The 26726-nt window shown below is 42.7% G+C and overlaps 1 protein-coding gene across 2 annotated transcripts in view; it reads left to right on the top strand.

Annotated features, from left to right (window-relative positions):
• UNC5C (unc-5 netrin receptor C) overlaps positions 1-26726 on the top strand; it is a 268008-nt gene that overhangs the window by 156016 nt on the left and 85266 nt on the right. For both annotated transcript variants that reach the window (XM_075149588.1, XM_075149587.1), the window contains exon 2: positions 13511-13732. In XM_075149588.1, coding sequence (XP_075005689.1) covers positions 13511-13732 — 222 coding nt within the window. The remainder of the gene's footprint in view (positions 1-13510; positions 13733-26726) is intronic.

The following is a 26726-nucleotide window of genomic DNA, read 5'->3' as shown; positions in this document are numbered from 1 at the left end:
ACCTGCTGAATGAGGCTCCCTAACATCAAAATGAACTTGTGCTATTCAAGCCAATTTTGCCAAATGAAGAGCAGAAAAAGCTGTTTAAACTAACTGGCGAACCACTTTAAACTGTAGTCTCTGGTTAGACACTAGAATAAAGTGGGATTACCTCTTGCCTTATTTAAATATTAGAATATTATTACTGTTGCATGGATGAATGATTTTGCATGAATGTGAGTAAAGTAGATCTGTAGTTAATTATTCTGAGAGTTATAAAAGTAGGTACAACTATTTAGGCTTGATGTTGGCTTTTGCGAGATTTCTGTCCTCAATTATTCTCTGTCTCCGCTTCTTGGCTACTAATCTTTATCCATTTGTAACAACATAGGAAGATTCCTGACCAGTCAGGTTTGCTGAACTTGAGGAAAAAAGGATGGGAGGGATGTGGAATTAAAAAAAAAGGGATAGAGAGCCTAGAGGCAAAAAAGAAGAGGATAAAAATGGGGAATAAAAGGTAGGACAGAAAACCCAAGAAAAGGGGTGAAGAAGGTCAGAGATGAGAAAACAGAATTGTAGTACGTATGTTTTACGCTCAAATCAGTCAGATAGCTTAGGTCTGTGTTTCTCTAGTGACGGCATTTATGATCACGACTCAACAGATTCAGCTGGGGCTGGATATCAGTTTCCTCAGAAAGGCTGAGGATGATGGGGAGGGAGATTAGAGCACTGATTCATTGCTCCCCAGCTTCGAGCTGACCTGCTGAGGAGTGCTGAATAAATAAATATGATACAGCAGTACAAAACATGTCCAGCAAATTAATTGCATTTCCATTATTCCTCTACAGTGTTTCTTTTTCTTTATGTTTTGGATTCATTCTTTAACATTGCTGCGCTGTCTTTTTGAGTGCAGGTCCATATTTTAAAAATCAAAACCAAAGGAATCTATTGGCGTCTGGTTAGGGCCAAGGCTCTGGCACAGGCAGCAAAGTTACTTACGCAGGGAGTTGACACCTCAAAGGTCTGCAGTTTTGGACTAGACTGAGATACAGACAAATGTGATTTCTTGGAATAATCTGGGCTATTATTGAACGATACCGCTTCCTCTAGACACAAGGGAGTCAATGGCGGCTATAAATGACCACGTGTCCCAATACAGGCAATGCACATTTAAGGGCCGGTTTAACCCTGGCTAGACGATACTGTCCTGAGTGCCATACAGTGTGTTAGCGCCTGTGGCATCTACAAGACAGAGCTGGGTATCTCCCAGCGTTTCTTATCCCTGCTGCTAGAGGTGGTCAAGCTAGAAACACTTCAAGTCACCTTTTCACTCTGTTTCTGCACGTGTGCTTTCAGCTACTGAAACTCAATACTGTTATTATCTGACCTATGGTTTCAGTTTCGGAGTGCTTCTGTTTTAGTCCAAAGCAATTCACAGCACCGAGGAGAAACAGCGTATGTAACTTGGTAGCGAGTCTTTTGCTTCTCAGGATCTGAAGCCCCTCTTCCAGAGGCATTTCTGTTGGCATATTAAGAGATATCAGTCCCTGTAGGAACCTTACATTAAAAATGGATGTGACAGACAAGAAACTATTTACAGATAAGGGAGAGAAGCAAGTCAGCGTGTGATAGATCCAGGAGTTAAACTTCGTCTGCCGGTCTCTGAACATCAGCACCCACCGTCTGTCTTTCCACAAAACATCAGCGCTGGATCTGTTCTCAGCACTTCCTGGGGATTTCTCTACTTTAACTATCACTGCCAGTCATGACTGTGACTCCTGAGTATTCAGAAGGTTTCCTTTTCTTTTTCTTCCTGTGTCTGTTCTTCCTGTTAGTGGCCACGGAGTGAACTTGAAAAGATTTGGAGGCAAAGGGTAGGGTGGTGGCTGGGAGGGGGGACCATGCACTTTGCCGGTACTGGAGTTTTACATGCTGTGAGCTGGAGGAAGTCTGATGGCACATGTCAGAGCTTCCCATAGGCACTGTGCATTTGCTATCTGGTCTCAACAACTTCTGTTTGAGCTATCTTGGGTGCTCTTGATGATGGAAGGGGTGATACTTCACAGGCACTTGGGCTGAAGGTTGAGTTGGAGGTAAAGCAAAGTCAGGAGCCTGCTGTCTCAGGTTGCTCTTTGAATTTTAAGATTTTTTTTTTTAAATTGTTAGAGTTTGAGAGTCAGAAATCATCAAGACTTAGGAAATGAGTGTGAAAGAAATTAGTCACTGCAGGGGGAAATTTCCAATCTGTAACCAAATACTTCAGACCTTTCGTGGACTCCTGAATTAACTGCGTGGATGCAGACTGTTTCTGTAACTCGTATGAGAGGGACTGTACTGCAGTTTCCCTCTGTGGGCCCTGGGATCTGACCATCATAGTTTCCAGCTTTAGAAAACGATAGGGTGGGTGTTAATGTCAATGAACTAGCTGCATTTTCCTTCCATCATCCTTCATTTGCTGAGTCTACTGATGGTGGGGGGTAGAGTGGCAAGAGGAGAGGATGTGCTCTCCTGTAAATAAACACGTGCTCAAAGAGGTACATTGTCCGTGTGTTTCCTCAAATAAGCAAGCTCTGCATGGAGGGTGATAGCTGATTAAATCATCCTGTACGTTTCCAAAATAAATAAGCCTTTCTTGCTTTCATTTTCCCTCAGAGGGAAATCTTTGTATTAAGATTTGGTTGAACACCAAATTATTAGCTTTATTAGTATATATAGTACACACAATCTGTTGTTATTTGCATGAATGCAACCATGATATTCAAGCGGACCAGTGCTTTTCATCTGCTTACAAAGTCTCATGTATTTACAAAACTGATTGCTAGTCAAAATAAATAAATAAGTGTTAGTCATATCTCTGATCCTAGGCAATAATCTGTGTTCTTCCATCTGGCTCCCTAAATACCTGGGTGCTTAATTCAGTAAGAAGTTATTTATCTTTTCTTTCCCTTTTCTTCTTCTTTTAAGGGTTTTTTTTCACCTTTTCCACATCTGGTGCTCAGATTCCCAACTTCCCCCCCTCCTCTTTTCCCTTCTCCCCAGAAGCTCCTGCTTAGAATTTAGCTAATGGATTTCTAATTTAATTTGGACTTCTGCTGGGATAAATCAGCCTCATACAAAATAATTTATGGTTCTTGAAAAATTGGCTGTGGATGAAATTAGGTAACTAGCACCAGGCAAATAATAATCTCATGAAGATCCATGGAAGAAAGTGGTGAGTAGGTAGATACTCATGAGGTCTAATGTTAGTCTCAGGACACCAGTCTCACCAGGATGCCCCTAGCCCACGGAGAGAGCTCTTCGGAGCACCCAAGGTCAGGCTCCTGCTCCAAATCCTGCTCTTCAACCTCTCCATCAATACAGAGGGATACCAGTGGCAAAACTTCCATCAGCTCCAAAATAGCCAAACTTTGTTCCCTAATAATTTCATAGATTTGTTTGTGGTCCTTTGTGTAACTGTTGTTGGCTGTTTAGTAAATGATGCTGACAGGTATATTAGAGAAATTTTGAAGGAAGAATCTGTGTACTGAGTTGTTTACTCAGTTCGAAGGTAGTGAATTAGAGTGCTACCTATTAGGTTGCTACATCCATTTTGCAGATAAGACCCTGAACCTGGCGGAGTAGATTCCCCAAGGTCACACAAGAATATCTGTCCCCTGGGTCTCAGCTCGATGCCTTAACCAGGTGACCATACAACTGAGCTATTATTTTAGGTATAGGCAAGTGTCCTGTGTTTCTCTGGGATGGAGTGATCCCACCAGATTAACTAGATTAACTAGATTAAACAGATAGCTGAAATCAGGATCCATGACATCCCACAAGACCTCAGTTTTATTAATCACGTGATGTTGGATCATCACTCTTTGCTGAGAAAAATGCTTGCAGTGAAGGCGTTAGAAATCTGGGAGCAGAATTCTGCAGCAGTTTTAATAATGGGAAAAGGAAGGATAAAAATAGCCATTCTTGCTAGAACCAAAGGCTTGACATTTTAACCCTAACATACTGATGCAAGAACCAAGCTTAATTATTAATATGAAAAAAACATAAAAAAGCTAAGAAAGTATTTGCAAAGTACCACAATCAGTTACAGATTCTCTTTCAAGCTAGCAGTATGGGACTCCTTTCATTGTGCCCTAGCCATCAACGATACATTGCGCACAGATTTATCTATATTAAACCAACTTGTGCTGTATGATATGATTTACCACTGGCCCTAAAATCCATCTGCCTATGGCTGACGACTCTCTAGCCTGAGCTCTGTCATTGTTTCTAGTACATGACAGAGCCTTAAGAAATCCTCGCATGAGAAAAGGTAGGATCAATTCTTCATTTGTTCATCGTATTTGGGACACCACATTCAGACTGTTGAAATAGCAGTCAGATGAAGAACCTGAGTCTGAACTTTTAATTCTAAAAATACATGCAGAGTTAATTATCCTCAGATCTTTCCTGAATTGTATGCTTTGAACTATACCCAGGAAACTTGTTTCTAACATGCGTTGAGAATGTATTTTATGTGCTATAAAATTCATCCTACCATCTAACCACAAAGGTTAAGTTAGGTCTTGTAAAAAGATATTTTTCGTATTACTGTAAGTGACACCTACTTTCATGTTCATGTAAATATGGCAGGCTCTGTCGTGTGTGACAAAGAGTGCCTGAAGGGGACTTGAGAATGAATAGGTTTAACAAAAAGTATTTTAGCCTAAGCCTTGTCCATCTTTAATTAGTTATCAGGGTTAAAGGAGGGGTCAAGAGCCTGGAGCTGCTTCAGGACTAATGTGTCAAAGGAAAGTGAAGCCTAACACTGAAGAGGAAATGATGCTCCTCAGAGGTTTAATAATTTTTTGACCTTGTGTCAACCAGTATGACTACTAATGGCAGCTGGGGCAGAAATGTTTCAAATTAGACTTCGCTTTGCAGGTGGTGAGGAGGGGATCCCATGCCGTCATACAGACCCTTCACAAGCTAGGATTCAAAATGAAAAAATGCATTTCAGTTTTACAGGCAGGACGGAAAATCTCGTGGTCTAACACTGAAGTTTCTCTGCTGTTCATACGTTGCCTTCATATCCGAGAAAACAGAACTAACAATAATATGCAGCCAAACTGCATGAACACTACCAGCACAACCATGTCTAGCAGGCGTCGTGTTAGTTTTCTAATTAGATTAAATGCCCGGAGCCCACACTTACGGAATACAGTGTGTGTGCTGGACAAAGTAACACTTACATGTGTACAAAACACTCTGTTTTTGTTACATGACAGAGTAAGGGGGAGAAAGTTTGGGAGACAGTCTGCAACCCACTTTTTTTTCTTTTTTTTTTTTTAAGCATGAATATTTTATTACTTTTAAAGAAATGGAAAGAGAGAGCAGGACAAAGGGAAGGGACAGGACAAAGGAAAGCAATCTTCCACAGGATAATAATTACCAAGAAGTGTCCCTGATGTCATCTGCTGTTTGCACAAGCACTGTAGTTCTATTTTCAGGTGCTGTACTTTTGATAGCCTTGGCACATTAACCTTATCCAGTAGCTCTGTAGAAGCACAACAGCAAAGTTTCCATCAGAATTAGTGAAAAGTGTTGCAAAGAGGGATGTGACTGACGGTGCACAGGACGGGGCAGCAGAGAGGCAGGACCTTTGCCTCTTCACTCGACGTTTCACGCAATCAGTGCTCGTAAGTCAAACTCACCCCCATCCTGTTTTATCTATTTATATAGTTAGGCAGCCTCATAATAAGTAGCACTTGCGGATTACCGCATTAGATTTCTTATACTGACAACAATTATCATAAACCTATTTGCCCAAAGAACAGCTTGGTGCTCTTCATATCCAACAGGAAGTATTTTCATTGCATTGCCTTGCATGAAATCATACCATGTTCTGGCGTTTTCCTACACCGAGTCCCATGGTAACAAGTACCTGTGCCATCTCTTGCATGTTTAGGCAGCAGCTGGTAGTCTGACGGACTTTGTCTCAGGGCAATGGTAAAGTTCTACATACAGAACCTTAAATGTCATGTCTATGTATATACCTGCAATTTTTGTCTTGGATTCACAATGGGATGTATAAAGAAATATCTCTCTCTTTCAGAGGGCTGAGAGAATCATTTTGAGGACAGATGTTTTGTCTTTGATTTGCCTCTGATCTGATTGATGATAAAATTGCCATTAGCCTCAAGAGAAGCAGAAACTTTAATTACAATTATGAATTAAACGAACTGGGGGGAGATGCCTTTTCCCCAGACAGTAATATATAACTCGCAAGCTGCTTTACAAAGCTGGTACAGTCAGTGTTTTCCTCATCTAGACCTGATTCTCCTTTTCCTTACTCTGATGCAAATCAGATCTGTCACACTGGAATTAATTGTTGATTGCCAGCAGTGCAGTTTACTAGGGTAAGCCGGGCAAAATACATTCCAACCATTGACCTGAGAGAAAGAGATGGTGCTATCAAAGCAGGGGAAATGGAGCACAAGCTGATTGCTGTAGGTACCGTGGTTGCACAGTGTCCACATTGGCCATGGCCAAGAGACTACTATTTACTCTTTCGCCTTCCTCTGCCATTGGTTTTATATCTGACCGTGCAGCATTCACGTGAAATAGGAGCACGGAGAGACGCCCACAAGGGGAAGGGCCTCCGCTCAGCCCGGTGCTGCCGGCGGGCAGCACCAGCAGCCGATCGCTTGGCTCCTTCGACCGTGTAACGTCCCTGCTTTTGAACCACAGCTCCCGGTCTTAGCAGGCACCCTGTGTAATGCCGGGCCGTGCGCTGCTGTGCAGGGGAAAACATGGCATTTTCTTCTCTCTTTCTCCTTTCTGAGAAAGGCTAGTTGAGTTAAGGTGGGCATAATGAATGCGATTACTATATTAGGCCTTTGGTAGCCTATTTATTTCTTTGGGATGTCCAGTGTAGTAGGCTTGTCATTGAACAATGGAAACCTCCTTTCTGAACTCTTTAGTTGAGCCAAAAATCCAGATGTCTTAGATGCCCATCTAAAACCCAGGTGGTTTTAGAAAGGGTTGGCGCCTGTGGCTGACAGTGGATCACGTACTGCTTCCAGTGCCTCTGTGGAAGTTGCGTCTTTGGTAGGAGCACAGGAGGACAGGAAAGGATGTGTTTGGGTTTTGTTTGATGTGTCTGTGTTTCGGGGAGAGACTTTTGCCCAGCAGCCTTCTGATCTATACGTAGCCACTCAGTGGATATGTTCCTCGTTCTCTAAGTGCATGCAAAGCTTGCATTTAATGTCCTGGGGATGTGTTGTTAAGCTGAGACCTGCTAGGAGGGTCTTCACCGAGCCATTGCAGGTGCCCAGGAAGTTCATTCCTCTTTGCGGTCTTTATTTATTCTGTTTCTGGACTGAAGTCACCCAAAAAGGATGAATATTGCATGTTCTATCGATTTCTGTATCGCTTTTCCCAGACCATGCCTACACTCTGCTTTCCCTGCGGAAAAGAGCATTTCATTTTGTGGGTGCTCAGTAAATTTGAGTCTGAAATTCCCTTGACCTTGCTCCCCTGAGAGTTCAGCAAGGTTCAGCAAGTGTCTGGTTTGTGGGCTGCCACAAAACCAAGCCTCATCTTTAGGCACGTAAAGGCCTGCAGTGAATTCAGCTACAAGCAAGCGGATGCCAGCCTCCCAAGCTGGCCAAATATTATGCTGTTATAAAATTGCAATCTTCCTGGGCTATTTGGTGAAATCTTCCACTCTTGAGATGCTAGAGAATAAGATTGCCTTATCGCATGCCTGCCTTGCAATCGGCTGGAGGTAGGAATGACAGAGGGTAAGTGCTGAGAAAGCCACCCTCCTCCTCCTCTTCCCCCGGGCAGGGCAGGAAAATGAGCTTTCTCTTTCAGGGCATAGGCTGTGCTTTGCTGTGCCCATTCTCTGTCCCTGTGTGGTCTCCAGGGCTGAGGCGGGGACGAGAGGGCCCTCTGACATGGAAACGACTCACTAGTAATTCTTAGAAAAAGTCCTGTTTTCTCCCATTTCTCATTCAGCTTGGCCTAATTTTGGATTCATAGTTCCATCGGTGTTACGGGGCTCTAAGGTGGAGGCAGGCTATATGGCATGCAGGATTTTTTGCTTCCTTGCTTCCCATTTGGTGGCACGGTGGTACCGCGTGCCCTTCCGAGGAGGACAGAAAACCCCGCGACCAAAGGGCTTCCAGCTGAGCAATTTTCCCTTCCTGAAAACGTGTCCGCTGTAAGCCAAACCCTTGCCTCCATTCTGATAAGCTGCCTTACCAAGCTAGCACCTGCTGCTAATTTCACAGTAAACAGTACTTGTTGCTCTAGAAAGCTTTTTAATCATAACATTAAAAAACTGAACAGAAATCCCATCCATACAGTTAACTCCAGCTGCCTTTCTTGCAACGCGTGGGGAATGATCTTGCCGAGTGATGGGCATCCAAATGCAAATGGAATTAGCTTTGCAGCCATTCATTTTAAATTGCTCTTGAATCATTCTGAAGTAAATTCCATTTGAGAAGAATTTGCTTCAGTTCTCGCACAAAGAGATAATGGTCCAATATATTATGATCTAAGCAATAATAGTTTAAGTCTCGCAGTTCAGAAATATAGTGAGTTATATGCTGGGTTGATGAGAATTAAAGCTTGATATATAGTAATAAAACTAGTGATCTAGAGATGAATAGATTGGTGTACGGAGCACAATATTTTCCTGCCACAGATTAGAGCAGGGATACTAGTCCATAAAAAAGGAAGTATACCATAAAATCTCCTTTTTCACTTGTTATGCATGAAGAGCTATAATATGTACAATTTGACAAACAAATGCGTGAAAAGAATAAAGACCTTTCCTAACATCAAAAGGTTCCTGACTTAGGCAAAGATTTGTTTTACCTTAAAAGATAATTGAACTAAAATTAAACTCAAATTCCTATGTGTGACAGTCCATGCCAGCTTCTGTCAATGCTGATTTCAGTGACACTTCACCTGTTCCTGTAGATTTTGCATTTGACTTGCCTTTAAAAAATATATAGTTGTCAGATACTACAGAAGGCAAATAAAAGAGCATATCTGTATTTGGGCCAGCAACTAAAGTAAAAATTCCAAATTAAGTTTATAGATTAAAATGGCTTTTTAAAATTTATTTTCTTAATATGAATGAATTGCGTGAGTGAAACCAGTTTAGCGGTACCATTAATCAGGTCTTTTGTCTTGCTAATATAAATCAGTCAATAACAACAGATGGGCTGCACACTTTATTATGTGAAAATAAAGATGAATGTGACGTACAGCAGAAGTAAACTTGCAGCTCAAAGTTACTGAGCACAGAAGGGGATTTGTTACAACAGGGGAGAACAATGCGTGCCTCGTATTTGCGTTTGATCAAGGTTGTAAGGGGAACTTGCTGCACATGACATTGGCATAATGATTGGAAATCAAGTATGTGAATTTTTAGTGTGTGTTTCTATCTACACTCCCAGATCACTCCCAAATGGTTTAATTAGCTTTTTTCCTCCAGACAGAAGAAAAAATGTCTAACTCCGTAGGAGAGTTAAATAAGAGAGATGTAAAGTTTGCTGCTTTGTTGCGCCATCGGGAGGTGAACATTTTAAACAACCAGTGATAACCGTCAGGAAAGTTCACCTCAAAGTCCCAGGCAAGATTTAACCCCTTGTACAGAGATGGAGCATGCAACGAGAGGCGACCCCATCCAAATTATGGGCCCAGCAGGCCACACAGTTATAACACAGTCATCCCTGAAAAACCTAAGGCAGAGTTGGTCTTTGTACAGACAGAGGAATGACCTGTGTTCAGCTAGAGCGGATCAGGAGGAGCTTTGATGGAAGTGTTTATTAGGTTGTTAGAAACTGTGGCCTCGTGAAAACACAGATTCGTGAGATTGCTTCGGTTTTACCACAAGAAGTTCGTTTTGTAGAGAGTTGCAAAAAATCTCAACACAGTCAAATGTCCTATATTGACATTTTCGGAGGTAAATATCTGTGTTGGATTTTTAAGAATATTTTGCTATATAATTACACTGCCATTATAATTATGCTCGCATGTTGCTGCAAGCGTTACAATGAAAGCATAACAGCGTATCAGTCTGACTAAAAAAAAAAGAAATGCAAGACTTGGATCCAAGATGTGTGTTAAGATTGATGGTTCAAAACCCTGTCCCAAATCAGCAGCTGAATCAGCCGACTGTCCTAAGCCGTGCCGCGGCTGTGCCTGTTGTGGTGGGCAAGCCATCACAAGGGGATTTAAGGTTCTTCCTCCTCAAGGCCTCCTCATCCCGAGAGGCGAGTACCGCCGCGGCTGCACACCCTGTCTACCTGCGAACCACCACCCTGCGACTTCAGCCGGTGCGGCTGCGTGCCTGGGTGGGAGGGGAGCGGTGGTTTGCCTCCCCGCAGCGGCCGATCCCTTCTCTTTGGGCATGCAGGGAACACCAAGTGACTTCCCGCTGCGATTCGGGCTGATAAAGCCGCCTGTTACCTTTCAGCAGTGAAGAGCAGGAGCGAGGGGCCCTGAATGCTAATGGAGGTGGGACTAGGTTTGCAGTGTGATTGGGGTTTTTTCTGCCAAATGCAGAATAAAACAGTTGTGGTTCTGTTCTGGTAGCTCCTCTTAAGAATCTGCTCTATAAAAAAAAGAACTCCAATGTTGCTACTAATAGCAACACTAAGAGGGCAGGGATTGAATGAACATACTCCAGCCCAAAAGATCTGTCTTAGCTACTACCTTAAATTTTTTCTAAAAGTGCAGATTTTAAATGCCAGTTTCCAGGGGCAAGGCAGCCTCTGCGCACTCTGTTTGTGTGACAGTTTGTGAATGGTTTCCATCTATATCCCTAACATTTAAGAGTGGTTCAGATGCCTCTCGATAGCACTGAGAAAGAGTGCGGAAAAATAAAGCTGGGCTTTATTATTGCTTAAGAAGAGTAAGGTGGAATTGTAGCAAGAAGCCAGTAACAAAACTGATTTGTACCTAACTGCGGGATGCCAGGCTGTTGGAGAGAAACCGCTATCCCCACAATCAAAACGTGAGACTAGGTTGTCGCGTACTGGGCAGTACTGTGAATCCACTTTAACATAAAAATAATATTTTAGAAGCAGTTACCTTTAGGAAGGAAAGCCAAAGCCCACACACATTCTCCAGGCTGATTAAAGAAATAATTTTTAAAACCATCTTTTTTCTTTTCTGCAGCTTGCTGATCCCTCCTTTTAGACTTTCTAGTTATATCTTGGATAAGATGTGGTTAATTGGTCAGGCAGCGTAAGTATTGTCTTTGATAATGTGCAGAAATCTAGTGATGAAAATAAATACATTTGTTCTTCCAGTCACCAGAAATTAGTGAAGCAATGCTTGTTTAATTATAAAACATATGTGTGCTTTGTTAGTTTCCATCTGTCTGCTCGCTGATTTGCAATTAAATGACCAGAAGAAAAAGATACGTCCTGTGGCAATTCAGGGAAAATGATTCATCTCTAATGTTTCTGTGTTGTGGATGTCTATGGAGCAGCGTGTGTGAGAGGGAGAGGGAGGGAGTGGGGAAGAGGGGGAGATACGGATGGAAGGGGATGAGGAATGCTGAAAAGCCTCTTGCTTCTGTTCAAATATGTTTTGTTGTCATGAAACCAAATGTGGACTCCCATTAACTTATTGTAACTTGTCTTTCTCTTTGGAAAAAACTGGGGAGCAAAATGGAGCAAGGAACAAATACCTAACGAGGAGAGGAAATGGGTTTGCGGAAAAAGGAGGCTGGTGTGATCAGAGTGAAAAGGAAACCGCAGGAAAAAAGGAAGAATGGGAAAGTGATAAAAATTAAATTTAATTTGAGTATTCGGAGATGATTAATTGGAGACGGAAATAGAATAGCTATAGTATGTCACAGATTTTCCCTTTGCTAGAAAAATGTCAGGTCTTATTTAGTGGCCCTTTCTTCTATCATTGAACCAATTCACTTCTATTAACTCTCAGGAAGTGATGCGGTAGTGAGTCAGGCCTGTTACTCTGTAAAATGAGACACCCAAAAAGGCAGGAATATTTTTAAATTAATATGGAGGGAAAAAAAATATTGGTGAACATATGTTCTCTTCATAAATAGTTCAAGAGGTTCACAAAATCTTTTGCTGCGTCAGGTATTCCCATCACTGATAAAGACGTACAGTCTGCCTCCATATAGCTACATGATGGGTACCATATTACCTTCTCCCCCTGTCTCCTTCATCTGTTCCTGTTCTTTCTTGTCTTTCTGCAAAAGCAGTAGCTGGAAGGAGAGCCTTTCATGCCCCTTGTAATTCTGGACACAGCGTGCACAAGCATGTCTCAGGTACGGGGAGGTAGCTGTCTGACATTTCATCTTCATGAAGACTGGCAGGGAGAAGATAGCCAGCCTTCCGCAGTATTTTTAGTTTGATGTTCTGTGGTGGTTTGTTGATCGTCAGCAGCGTCCGTCACTGTGTATAATGATAACTGCTTCAGAGGCAGAAAGGGGGAGATTGAATAAGGCGTTCAGGACTGTCAGCTTGCTGCTGGTGGATCTGTCAGTAGTTGGTGCCCCCCCACCCTTTGCCGCTGGGAGCCTCTTGGATGTCCTTGTGCGCTGACGGCAGGTGGGGAGGTGGGTGGGAAGAGGTTATTCTCCACTGAATTGGTGCTTTCTGATGTGGAAGACTTCCTCTGCAGAAAAAGGGGGATTTGTGAAGAGGGAGGGAGAAAGGAAAGTATGTGTTAGATGTTTTCAGTGTTGCCTCCTCTGCTTTGGATTCTTTTCCTCCTTCTCCAGACTTCTTACATCAACTTTATTCATTACCCGCAGCACCAGAGAGGTGCAGAGGTTCTTCACGTCAATAGCATGCGGCCGTGTTGGCCCAAAATGTCACCATCTCACACCTGCTTTGCCCCATGTCCCCGCTCCCGGTTCCTCTTCCGTAGTGAGGACTGCACAGACCAGTGTACTACAAACGAAGTAAATAAAGCAGAGCTTGGCACCTTCATTAGCAGTCTCAGCAAGAGAGTCAGAGTATGAACAAAGAGGCGCAGACTGGACTTGCATTTAGTCTTCTGCCCTTAGAGCAGATTTCAAATTGCTCATCTGAAACGAAAGGCGCTATTTCCTATTTGTACCAGCCTCAGCCAATACTAGCTATGTGCATGCACTTGATTAAACAGTGCGATAAGTCACTATTGAAAAGTGTGACCTTGAAGCCTCCAAAAGTTTCTATTATTTCTTTTTACGGTTTTGCAGGCAACTCTCCCAAGCGCTAACATAATGCTTTATTGCTAGTATTGCTGGTGATGATAACAAAGGACCGTTCCCAGACATATGAATGTGCACATCCCTGTCACATCACATAGAGGAAAGAGAGCTCAGGATGTAAAGAACAATTTCTTCTAGTCTGAAAACAGCAGTGCATTTAAGCCTCGGTCTAGGAATGCTCCTAAGATAACATTTTATTCGAAAAGTATGCTCCTCCTGAAATTTTCAGAAAGTGCTTGTTAAGTGTTTGCCAGCTGAATTTTAGTTGTTTCATTTGTCCTTTTTGTCTCTTCTCTACAGATGACGATTTTTTTCATGAACTTCCAGAAACTTTTCCATCTGACCCTCCAGAGCCATTGCCCCACTTCCTCATCGAACCTGAAGAGGCTTACATTGTGAAGAACAAGCCCGTGAATCTGTACTGCAAAGCGAGCCCAGCCACGCAGATCTATTTTAAGTGCAACAGCGAATGGGTTCATCAGAAGGACCATGTGGTGGATGAGAGAGTAGATGAAACCTCTGGTGAGTTTGTGTTATGTCATGGAGGGATAAGAATTGAAAAGCATCAATATCAAGCCCATTGTTGTAATCTGGCAGCTATTTCATATGGCAGCTACTTTTCTTTACTCTTGATACAGCTGTGGATTCTGTATCTGACATTACTGAACATTAGCTGTCATAGCACAGAGGTGGTGTCTGCACCCAGGTCAATTAGTAAAACATGATTGTGGAGCACCCTGCCCGAGTTTGAAACAAAAAACCCAGGAGAACAGTGCACAAACAAAATGGAATTGCTTTCTCAGCCAGGTCTACTCCCTGTTCACTTCCCCAGTGTCACAAATTCCCAGTGGTTGCACCGTATCGTAGTCACAGACCAAGAACCACATTCTCCCCAAAGTGCCAAAAAGCAATTGGGTTGTTCCTAGAATGATGTTTTCTTGGGGGATTTGAGAAAAAAAGGAGAAATTTAATCAGCTTCCAGCAAGAAAGAAGGAGAAAGCACACCTGGGCACAGTTTAGAGCAGTGTATCGATCAAGAGCAAGCACCTGGCTGTTATTCCATTACACTTTTCTGCCTGCTCCATAGAGCCTGTATGAAGGAGAACTACAGTAGGTTAGCAAGGAAAAGATAAAAAAAAAAAGAAGCCAAGAGCCTCATCCTTCCTCAGTCAATACCAGAAATCCCACTGACATTCACGGAAGAAAAATAGGACCCTCATAGTACCAAAAAAAAAAAAAAACAGGTTTAAAAACTTGCATAATAAACCAGCATAAATCAAAGATATGATTGCTCCCATTTGGGAAGTCTGGTAATCAATAGAGTTTGAGTCACATGCAAGGAGAGAAGTGGGACATACTGCTGTTTTGATGGCTCTGAGAAATAACTGGATACCAGGAAGGTACCTTTCATTTGGGAATTACACCACCACTTGGTCTAATTACTTACAAAAATAACTCCACCAGACATCTTGGAAGTCTCTTGTGACCTGGGTTTTATTTGTTTCAGCTCATTTATTTGCACAGAGATCAAAAGCATAAGCTTTTAATGGTACTGTGGTGCTCTCAGCCTGAAAAAGAGAAGGTGGGTGTAGGAAGAAAGGCTGTAGAAAAAATCTGTATTAAACTTTGGGCGTGTTTATTTGTTTATAAGAATTGGCTTTTCCAACAAGTTGACTGCAGCAGAAAAACTAAAAAAAGAAATTCTTGTTACTTAATACATCTTCAATTTTTTTCATCCATGGAAGTCCACTGGAATGACGAAGGACAAGCAGGAGGGCTGTGTTAATTTTTAAATCTTTTATTAACATCAGCATTCAGAATCATGAAATTGTTTTGCTACAGGTGAAATTTTTCACTGCAGGTGAAAAATTCATTCTTTTTTCTCAAAAATCTCATTGTAGAAAAACTTCGTGATGCCATAAAGCAAATTGCATTCTACAAATGTAGAAGGCCAGTCTTGAAAAGAGATGTGTCTGAATATATTAGAGGACAAATGTTTTGCATAACAATCAGCAGCAATTACATGCAAACGAAACCCATATCCAATTAGAGATTAACATAATCTACTGGAGTTTGCGGGGAGGAGAGTGTCCAAAGGTTTGCACATCAGGTTATTAGCACAAGAGCCACAAACCCAGTCACACTAAGAGCTTGTTAAAATGAAACTGTCATCAGAACCTAAACTTGTCAGTCAACCTGGTTGTTGCCAAAAGGTTGGTTAATGCGTGTCACGGTTGCCGTGTTTGTGCACCTTCCTGTAAGTAGACTGAGAATCTAGGGCACATAGCACATAGTTAGTACAGAAATGGGTAAACAATGTAGTTCAGGTAGTGGTAATATCTTCTTCAAAGCAATGGAAGCTTGGGAAAATATATCCACTGCAGATGGAGCTGGAGAAGAAGTTGCAGGAGGCAGTGACTGAGAGGATTCATTCTGGTGCCTGAAGAAGGAGGTATCCGCTTGGCAGCTTGCACCAGTCAGGCTGGCAAAGCCCTTTGACTCTACCACTTTTGAGGCGATTTTGATTTCATTTGCTCTTTTTGGCTAGCTAGTGCAGTAGTTGTAACCTGGGGCACAGCAGTGGTGACTGAGCTGCTCAGAGGGTGGCATGAGGACGGCAGCCCAAGCCTACGCTGCTGCTGGCTTCAGGCTTGCGGTTAGAGAGGCTGGAGAAATTGTCCACAAACCAGGTTAGGTCTAGCCTTTGCATGGGTAACCCGGGGCTCAAAGGGATCTCGGTTACACAGTCTTTCTGCTGGGTCAGTCGTGTAATCCCAGCACCTGAAAACTGGGTGCATTTCCTGATATTTTACCATTTTTAAGGCCTGTTCTGCCTAAATACGAAGAAGAGCACCATGCTGAGGCGGCTTCTGCTGCCATTTTTGAACAGGCATTCTCTTTCAGTTCTTTAGGTAGAAAAGCAAAGCAAAGGAAAAGAAGACAAGCAGACAATAAAATATATGAGAGGAAAAAAGTAAAGGTCGCCTGTGCTTTCTTTTCTAAAAGATGGGTAATCAGGAAGAAAGAGGACTAAAATACAGGTGTGATGCTAGCGGTACATCATCTTGGGATTGTAAATGATGCATGAAAGAGAGGAATAGGTTTTGATTTGCAAAAGATTATGTGTTCATGGATTTTGAGCCTGTGCCCAGGAATGAAATCTATGTAGAGATGATTAACTCTTCTTATAAGGCAAATTTGCTTCTGTCATTGATAAAACCAGAGACAACAGCACAGCAATAGCAGTGGCACAAGAGGTGGAATGAGAGTGCAGCCGAGCTCTCGTTGAAGAGAGCTGCTAGATAGAAATGGTGAATATATTAAAAAGGTTAATTTTTAAGAGGGGAAAATAAATACTTTTATCTTTTTCCTATGGATATATTTTTTTTTCTTTGTAACAGACAGAAGGTACAAAATAAGAGTTATAGTTATATGCACTTTGCACTGTGCGATATTTTTAAACAGTAGGTAAAACATTGCTGTGAAGAACACGCACAGGGACTCTGTGGGAGTTGTTGCCTTCTGGTTGGAGAGGATGAGAACAGTAATAGTGACAGGGTGTTCTAGTACCATTTTATTTAATTAAATTAGCCTGAAGAGAGAGCCTTGCAAAAAAATTCCAATGATTGAGGCTGAGAAGCCAGAAGCTTTACATAGAAGATCATTACGTTCAGTTTTTTTAATCCTCAGACTCGCTGGAATGTTTTTTTCTTTACGGAAAAGCTAAGCATTTTCATAAAGAAGTCAAATGAGTGCTTTGAAAATCTTTAGTGCACATCTTTGACTCTTTCATTTCCTATGTACGTGAAATACAAGGCAGGGCATGGTCTTTTTTATTTTTTTACTGGAGTATTTTCCCGTTAATATGGAAAAATATATGTAAAGAATAAGAACACTGGCTTTAAAAAACAAAGATGAAAGTTGTTTTAAGGGAACACATTTGATTTTATGGCTGGCTGTTATAAAAGATAACAGCAACAAAAGTAAAAGGAACCCTGCAGAATTGATGCTTTTGGGGGCAAAAAAATTCCGTTGTCACAGGACAGGAAGCTCAATAGCATCAATAATTGTTAGAGCAATTTGTGCACATTTTCCAAATTACTATACCTCTGAAAACGACTATGGCAAAAAGATTTTATTTTCCGTGGGTGCTTTTTATGGCGAAATATTTTCAGACACACACACACCAATTCTGCAGTGGTGGGAGAGTTGTGGATGTATAGAAAATCAGTGTCCTGCACCCTTTTCATTTGTCCAGAGGGACTAAATGCTACTAAATCAAACCCCGCATCCCAGTGATGTACAACAGAGAAAAATCAGGACTACAGGGACCTTGTTTTTGTCTTTTCAATTTGGATAGGCATTGTAATAGTTTCTCCATGACTATTAAGGTGAAATGATCTATAAAACCCCTCTTGCCCTCTGCAATGCCCGTGACATGTTCTTCTTCTTCCCTCTCCTTCAAGCAAGGAGAAAACAACATTTGGGACTCTTCTAAGTGCTAATTAAATAGACATATTGGGCAATTCAGCTGGCATTATTGTTTGCCTACACTTTCTGTCTTCTTTTGCTGGGATGCATAGGGAGAGGAGGGCTCAGGGAGTTTGCTGATGACCTCCTCTGTGTTCCCAAATAGCAGCAAGATGGAATAAGGACTCTTGAGCCTGGCCTGAGGCCCCAGCTAATGTGAAATGAACAGGCTTATCAGAGGAAAGGCATGCTGAGGGAGGCTCTGTTACGAAGCAGGTGAAGTTGCCAATCCTTTTTCCCATGTCCTGCCTTCAGAAGCAGGCTCTCAGAAGACCTGATGTCCCCCAGGAGCATCCCCGGTGCCACCCAGCCTTCAGCAAGGAGGACTTTCCCTTCAGCTGCCCCTTCAACTCTCTGCCTCCCCACGAATCCATGAAAACAATAAAGTTAGAATCTGGCTCAGAATAAGATTTTTGTCTGATTAAGAGGGTTTATCCAACTGCACTGAGGTGGATGAATATGCTCTTCTTTTCAGACAGAAATCTTAGACTTCTTTGTTTCAGTTTCTTTACATAGCCACCGCTGTGATCCCCACGCTTGCCTCCCACCATTACCTTTCCCCATTAATAAAGTCCTTTTGGACGACTTGCAGATGAAAGGAGACTGAGCTTTTGACGTAGGATCACCATTGATCTGGCAAATAGGAGGTTGTTACCTTAAGCAATGAGTTTGGCAGCCTGTGGAGGGAGTAGGTACCCAGCTAGCTTAGTCTTTAATAGATCACCCTCTCAACAGAAAGATCAGAGATTGACATCTGCCCTTTTGCCTTCAAAACAGCTCTTACAAGATGCTGCAGCCAAGACAGCAGTGGGGAAACCTCCACAGCGACTGTTTCTGCTCTTCTGGCACCATGTATAGAGGCAGAAAAATCACCTCCAGCACACAGTGCTCTATCGCTTTCTCTTCCTCTCTGTGTGCACATCTCATGAAAGGCGTTTATTTTGGTGTTTGTGACACCACGTTTTGGAAGGCTGCATTGCCCTAATGACAAAAGCCCCATCAACTTGTTCGGACCTTTTTAAGGTGGGACTTTTGATTATGCAGCAAAGATCATCATGTAGCCTCTCATTTTGAGCAGTTGTGGTCATTTATCTTAGTATTTTTTATAAATAAGAAAAACTACTGTTACTTTTTAAATAGAGCATTTCTTCCAATACCAGTGTTGAAGAACTTAATTTGGGAGCCCAGATATGAAATTCAGATGCCCCCTGCCCCCATGTAAGCACAGCTCAGGGAGAGGAGTGCAGAGGGGTACCATTTTACTTGTTTTCTGTGACCCACAGATCTTCCTCTCCTTAATGCTCTTTTCCCTCTCTGCACATCTTCCTTCCTTAATCTCCTTTTGCTGCTTCTTGGCCTGCTGTAGCCTCCTAATTCTCTGTATTATTTTTCAAGAGTCCAAAAGATAAGGAAAAAAGCTATTTTTCTGAACAAATGTGGCCAGTTTCCCTATTAACTTCACTAAGGAGATGACAAGTGATGCTAAATGCTGCAGTTTATACTTAGCCTGCAATATTTTGACTCTCTGGGGTAGAATACCTTGGGGTTATGTTAGTAAGGGTAGCCACATATCATAAATAAGGATTGTTTTCATTCCACTGTTGTCACAAGTCATTTTATTTTCCGTTTATCATAGGATCAAATCCATTACAAACATCAAGCACCCCGATTCAAAATAATTATTTCTTAGCAACATATTGCCAATTTTTAGCTCTGCTCCTTCAATACTCTGCCCTAATCCAACTCATTTCAAAGAAATTTAAAAATGTGTCTGTGTATCTCTTCCCAAATGCTTCTATTAGTAGTTTTGAGATGGGGATGAGAATTGATACTACAGTCCATTTTCTTTAGTAATTCAAAGTCTGTCCCCTCTTTGGAAGGGTGCTGTAAGTGAAACATGTTTATATGTGTGGTCTGAAAGGCTGCAGCTGGTGCAGAAAGGAGCAGACAACTCTATTTCTCCAAAGAACTGGAATTCTCTGGGGAAATACAGGCTGTTTACTTGCATAGAAGTATATGAACAAACCCACACTTTTTTCCTATTTGACATTTAGGTTGCAGCCATTTTACATGTCACTCGGGCCATCTTCTCTCTGCCTGTCACTCCCCGTGGCCTGGCGGGCAGCTCTCCCAGAGAAGAGGAGCCCCGTGCCCATCATCACTGCAAGAGTTGTTCTCGCTTCTTGCACTTTGCATCTTCAGAATCAGCTGCTGGGAACGTAGTCCCCAGCATGCCCAGGTGTAGTGGTTTAACCCGGCAGGCAGCCAAACACCACACAGCCGCTCGCTCACTCCTCCCCCCCTAGTGGGACGGGGGGAAGAATACGGAAAAAAAGTAAAATTCGTGGATTGAGATAAAGACAGTTTAATAGAACAGAAAAGGAAGGGAAAATAATAACAATAATAATAATAGAATATACAAAATGAGTGATGCACAATGCAATTGCTCACCACCCACCGAGCAGCAATTGCTACTTCCTGGACCACGCCTCCCATTCATATACTGAGCATGACATCACATTGTATGGAATACCCAGTTGGCCAGCTGGGCCAGCTGTCCCAGCTATGCTCCCTTCTAGCCTCTTGTGTACTTGGCAGAGCATGGAAAGCTGAAAAGTCCTTGACTAAGGGTCCTTAGCAACAACTAAAAACATCGGTGTGTTATCAACATTCTTCTCATACTAAATCCAAAACACAGCACTAGGAAGAAATTTAACTCTATCCCAGCCGAAACCAGGACACCAAGTCAAGGGAACACTCAACAACAAAGCTGCTGCAGACATTTTTTGCAAGCAGGCAAAGTTTCCACTTTTATCTTGAGTAATTGGTATACTTTGATAGAAAAAGAGCCGGTTTGGAAACTTCAGAAGCAACACACACGCAGAGGCAGAGAATCACCATTTTCTAGGATATAAATTCAAAATGGTGTTTATTTTTGTTGAAGTGAATGGAGAAATCACTGAGGTCAGTCCTGTCTTAAAGAAGGGAAATAATCTTTTTATAAACAGAATAAGAACATTGGGCCAGATATTTGCTTGTGGAGGGAAATCTGATTATAGGCAATACAAAACCCAGGAAGATTATCTTCCTGTATAGAAGCCTGCAAAAGACTGTGGGGTTTTTGAGTTTAGACTCAGTAGAGTATACTATCCACCATGTATAACACACTTATAAAAGATATGTTAACATATCATTAATTTCTTCTTTAATCAAGCTGTTGTGTATGGGTTTTTTGTCCCTATCATAGAATCATAGAATAGTTTGGGTTGGAAGGGACCTTTAAAGGTCATCTAGTCCAACCCCCCTGCAATGAGCAGGGACATCTTCAACTAGATCAGGTTGCTCAGAGCCCCGTCCAACCTGACCTTGAATGTTTCCAGGGATGGGACATCTACCACCTCTCTGGGCAACCTGTTCCAGTGTTTCGCCACCCTCATCGTAAAAAATTTCTTCCTTATATCTAGTCTAAATCTACCCTCTTTTAGTTTAAAACCATTCCCCCTTGTCCTGTCGCAACAGGCCCTGCTAAAAAGCTTGCTGCCATCTTTCTTATAAGCCCCCTTTAAGTACTGATAGGCCGCAATAAGGTCTCCCCGGAGCCTTCTCTCCTCCAGGCTGAATAACCCCAACTCTCTCAGCCTTTCTTCACAGGAGGGGCGTTCCATCCCCCTATCATTTTTGTGTCCCTCCTCTGGACTCACTCCAACAGGTCCATGTCTGTCTTGTGCTGAGGGTTCCAGAGCTGGAAGCGGGACTCCGGGTAGGGTCTCACCAGAGCAGAGCAGAGAGGCAGAATCCCCTCCCTCGACCTGCTGGCCACGCTTCTTTTGATGCAGCCCAGGATATGGTTGGCCGCCTGGGCTGCGAGCGCACATTGCTGGGTCATGTCCAGCTTTTCATCCACCAGTACCCCCAAGTCCTTCTTGGCAGGGCTGCTCTCAATCCCTTCATCCCCCAGCCTGTATCAATACCGGGGGTTGCCCCGACCCAGGTGCAGGACCTTGCACTTGGCCTTGTTGAACTTCATGAGGTTCACATGGACCCACTTCTCGAGCTTGTCCGGGTCCCTCTGGATGGCATCCTGTCCCTCAGGCATGTCGACAGCACCACTCAGCTTGGTGTCATTTGCAAACTTGCGGAGGGTGCACTCGATCCCACTGTCTATTCATTGATGAAGATATTAAACAGTACCGGTCCCAATACAGAGCCCAGTGGGACACCACTTGTCACCAATCTCCATCTGAACATTGAGCCGTTGACCACTACCCTCTGGATGCCCTTATACCCTCTATAAATCTTTGTGGAAGGCTGCTTCTAGCTCTTAAAAGTAGACACCTTCTTTACATATTCACAGCCATTGACACCTGCCTGTTCTGCTAATGCTGTCCTTTCCAGCAGCTCTTTGCCCTGTGGGGGTGCGTGCCCCACCACCTTTACAGACAGCAGCCATGAACCTCGCGAACCCTCTGCCCTCATGCTGCTAAGCTGACTGAGCTGGGCTCTTCCAGCTTTGGCATTTGCTCTATCCTTTGGGGTATTCAGGGATGCTGACAGGGGGGCCCAGAGGGACCTAGTCTTCTTGCCGGTTAATCCTGCTTACACTCTTCCTGTGAGTAATGGTGGGTCCATGGGAAGAGTCATTCACCTATTCCAAATTTTCTGGGGATTCACCATGTATCTCTGTGCAAATCACTCAACATCTCTGTTATTTACCTCTGCAAAGTGCTTTGGGACCAAAAGATAAAAGCTTTAGGATATTTATTCATTTCTTATTGCAGCATTAACTTCCTATCTGCAGTTGTTCACGTAATTGTCCTGAAGGTTTCCTGTGGGCTTCTAGAAAAACAAATCTGAGACAGGAAATAAAGTTTTTTAAAATAATAAGAGGAATACGGATGCTTAGTGCGTTCATCTGAAGCATCTGAGGATACCCCTCTGAATATTTCCAGCCTATACCTTATCTCCCTCCAAGTTTTTCCTTCATTAAACCCTTTGTTACACACTCGTAATCCCATGAATTCCCCAAAAGACATCTTCAGACATCAGTCCACCCACCACAGCTTCAGACTAGCCACAGCTTTGCACAGCAGTGCTTCCTTTTTCCATCCATGTCCCCTGGCTCCTTTGGAGCCGAACGCCCTTTGTGTGGGATCTGGAGCCCCTGCAGCGAGGGCTGGTGACTGAAAGGCCAATAAATGTCAGCTTGATTTGGAAGCAAGTCCCAAAGGATCGTCTCCGTCCTGCGTCTGCTGGCCTAAATGGAAAACAACTGTAAGGTCTTGTGTGCTGTCAAACAAAAGTGCTGCAGTCAGTAGCGCCCCAGCAGTGCAAGGGCAAGAACACTTGCATGCTATAAATGTAGGGGTTTCAGTTAATTAAATATGAGAATGAGTCAGATTAATAGGTCTGTGGTTTCTTTGCGAAAATCTCTAAAAATATTCCAGGAAATGAAAGGTCCAAATTATACCTTACTTTTCCTATGTTGAGAACAAGTTATAGTCTGATGCAGTCAATGGAAATGTAGTCTAACCCTGTTTAGAGACGTTAGGGTCTTGATGACTGTGCAAGACATGTAAGTGGTGTTGTCTTGAGTCCCGTGAAGTCTGTGTAAGCTTGTATCTCAGTTACTTGAGTAGTATCTTCTACTTTTTTCTCTATTAGCTCATTAGACAGTGAAATCATTCTCTGGAGAGAGGTAGAAGAATTCCTATTGCTTAAAACCAGACTGGAGAAATCCTTTTTTTTTAAAAAAAAAAGCCATTTATATGGAACAACCGTTGCACGTAGATCAGATTTAGTGAGGATTTTTTCACTATGCGGGTCGGGTACCAAATCATCGCTAACGTGTAAGGGAAAGAGAGGTGGCCGTCACATGCAGCTCTGGCCCGTACAGGATCTAATTTTGTGCTGCCTTTGCGGGTTCACCGCTTGTATTCGTTTACTCATTCCCATGCATTCCTCATTCGTACATAAATGAGCAGCGTGATGTGGTAGGTACCAGCAGGACTGCCATTCACTGGCAAGGTTATGTACAGCTCTTTCTCATCAGGTTTTGATGGGATGCCTTTCACAATTCCTCATAACTTCTCATCCCTCTTCATATTTTGATTGTGAGAGCAGAAAGGGAGGCTTTAGTCAGACTCTTCTGTGTCTCTTCTTCTCCCTGAATACTGATCTTTAGGCCCTCGTGGCCTCTTCTATTATTTGCTCTGAGGTTTTGATTTTAGGATATCAGTTGCTTGATTGCCGCTTTTGGCTTCCCAGTGACTTGTATAATGATGTTTTTGTAATAAGTGCTGACACTGCACCTGGGTCAGTTGCCGTGCCTTCCTCTGAAGAGGAGTAAGGATTGCCAAGCCTGAAGAATAACGATGCCTAGAAGTGGATCAGGCTTGCTTTGGGGTTTAGTTTTAATCCTTTTGTTCTTCAACTAAGGTGGAAACCAGTATTGGAATTCAGTCAGAGTGGGTACCCAGGGAAAAAAAAAAAAAAAAAAGAGGCAGCCAGAATCGCAAGGATAGTATTGACAGCATTTACTTACATAACGAAAAGAGTCTTTTTTCATGTCAAAGTCACATGGATCTGCAGAGCCACTTGCTCACATCCCTGGTGCCTCGCTGTAGCTGATGGGGATCATGAGCCGCGTCGTATCCAGAAACATGTACGCACCAAATGACTTCTGTGACCACCAGCCTGCCTTTTCGCACACCTTCCTGCGATGATTCTCTTATGCTCTACAAACTAAGAAAAGTCTTCTGGCATTCAGGAGCCGGTGTTTTGACTGCTGCCCTGGCACAGCCCTGAAAACACGCTGGATGGGGAGCACACAGTAAATTCTGAGATCTTCATCTCTGTCTGGTGAAAGTCACTTCACTTGACAGCGCACTGGACAAAGCTGCTTTCAAAGCAGCTGCTTGCCTTTTTCTTTTTTTCTTTTTAAATTTTTTTCAAGGTACCTAAGTCGGCTGTGAAATGGCATCCCTAGCATGCAGAACAACATCGGCAAAAAACAGTGGGGCTTTTACACTTCTCCCCCAACCTGCTGTTCCTGCACATTGTGGACTAAAATATAGGAAAACAACTGCTGAGGAAGGCTCCCGAGTGACCCCTTGTGTCACGTTGTGACTGTCCTTGTTCCCACAATAGCTGCACCGGCTACTGAACTGTGTCATTGCATCAAGTTCACAGAAATAAGGCATTTTCACATTGCCTTTGCTTCTTGAAACCACGCAGAGTGGGTGTGGTACATAAGTACATGTGCAGATACATATTTTATACATATACACACACGTATATGTCAGTAAGTCAAAAACATAAACAACTTGGTGTATATTTTTATACAAAAGTTTACACACAAACTCATTTATTGTTCATTTCCCCGTCCCCCCACCCCCACTATGCAAAGGGAACGTAAACACGCTGTTGGAAATTCAGATGCTCTCGGTTGGCTTCCCAGATGTTTGAAGTTCAATAGATTTTTTTTTTTTCCATAATTTCCTTGGCTTCTTCTAGTGAAGTGCTAAACAACCATTATTCCTTTTTGCCAGCACATTGAAATTCATCTGTAGGTTCTAAACTGCCTCAAAAGTGCTTCAATTTTGCATGAGCACTAAGCTGGGGACTGGGAAGCATTACCCACTGCTGAAGGCCCAGATCATTAGAAAGAGCATGTAAATCCTCTGAACCAGAAATAAAAAGTGCACAGATTTTCATTGTGAAGTCTCAACTGCAGCTTTAAGTAAAACATGAACCATTGGCATGTTTTTTTCCTGGCCCTTGAAAAAAAAAACCAACATCTTTTCTTAGCTGCACGTGCCTCAACCAAAAGAAGGGAAGATTGGGCTTTGACCCAAAAGCTGGAGCTGCTAAGAGCTCATACTCATGCTTTCCTGTGCAGATGACCTCTCTTCTTCCTGCTCCCTTTAAGTAGCACCAGCCTGGCAGAGAATTGCTCAGGTACTGCTGCTCGGGGTTGCTTGGTCTCGGGGTGGCTTGGGTCAAGATGCTTCCACTTGCATTTGTTTCTACTCCTAGACCTCAGCCTATGTGAGTTTAGAAAAGATGGTGCCCATGGTTGAATGTAAATATATGCTTGTGAGGTTTTCTTTGGAGTCCTGCTACACCGGAGCTTGATTATTACTTTTGTACCAGTAAAAAGGAAAAAAGAAAGCGGCAACAATAGGCACATGTTGTTACATGTGGAAGAGAACAATGCATTTTGGAGCAATTTGTGCATATTAACAAATGCCGTCAACCAAAAAATAGCCGCCATTAAAAAAAAAGGGGGAGGTGTTTTTCCTTTGTCTCTGAACTGTTTATAGGCTGAGAACAAGCAATCCAATGCTGCTCTAAGGTATTAAATGGCAATAGTTCAAGGCTGATGTAAAGCAATCAGCTGCTGAGGTTGGCGGGGGGAGGAGATAGCAGAGGGGCTATTTTACCTTCCCCACAGGACTGTACTGCCCACCTCCACCACGCTGGCAGGGACCAGGGCACGTGGTTTGTTTTCCACCAGCGTTCAGGAACTCAGTTTTGAAATCTTTCCTGCATCTTACACAACTTGGTGCTTCAGATGTTAAAGAACAAAAAGGCCTTGTTTTCACTAAAAGAAAATAAAACTCAAACAGAATGCGTGTTCTTTAATTCCAGTTCAAAGTAAAATCCCTCTGAAGACAACCCTTTGTAATTTTTGTGTAAGTCAGTTAAAAAATAGTAGGGGAGCTGGGATTTTAGCTTAACTCATTACCATTAGCTGGTAATTAGATACCATAGCTAACTGATGCAAACCAGTGCAAACTTGACTTCATTAGGCTGTTGCCTTCATCTTTATTAATTTGAGTTAAGAATGTATCTGTTTCCTAAAGAGAAAGTTATGAAGAGAGCAAAAACAGCTGGAAGCCTTTAATTTAAATATTTAAGCTAATATTTGTGGAAAATTGTTTGTGATCTTCATGCAGTCATTTCATATCACCAGCCAGCCACAATT

This window comes from Calonectris borealis, chromosome 4 (assembly GCF_964195595.1).
Source record: "Calonectris borealis chromosome 4, bCalBor7.hap1.2, whole genome shotgun sequence".
NCBI classification, from domain to species: Eukaryota; Metazoa; Chordata; class Aves; order Procellariiformes; family Procellariidae; genus Calonectris; species Calonectris borealis.
The sequence above is the reverse complement of the archived record's forward strand: the minus strand, read 5'-3'. Positions and strand labels throughout refer to the sequence as shown.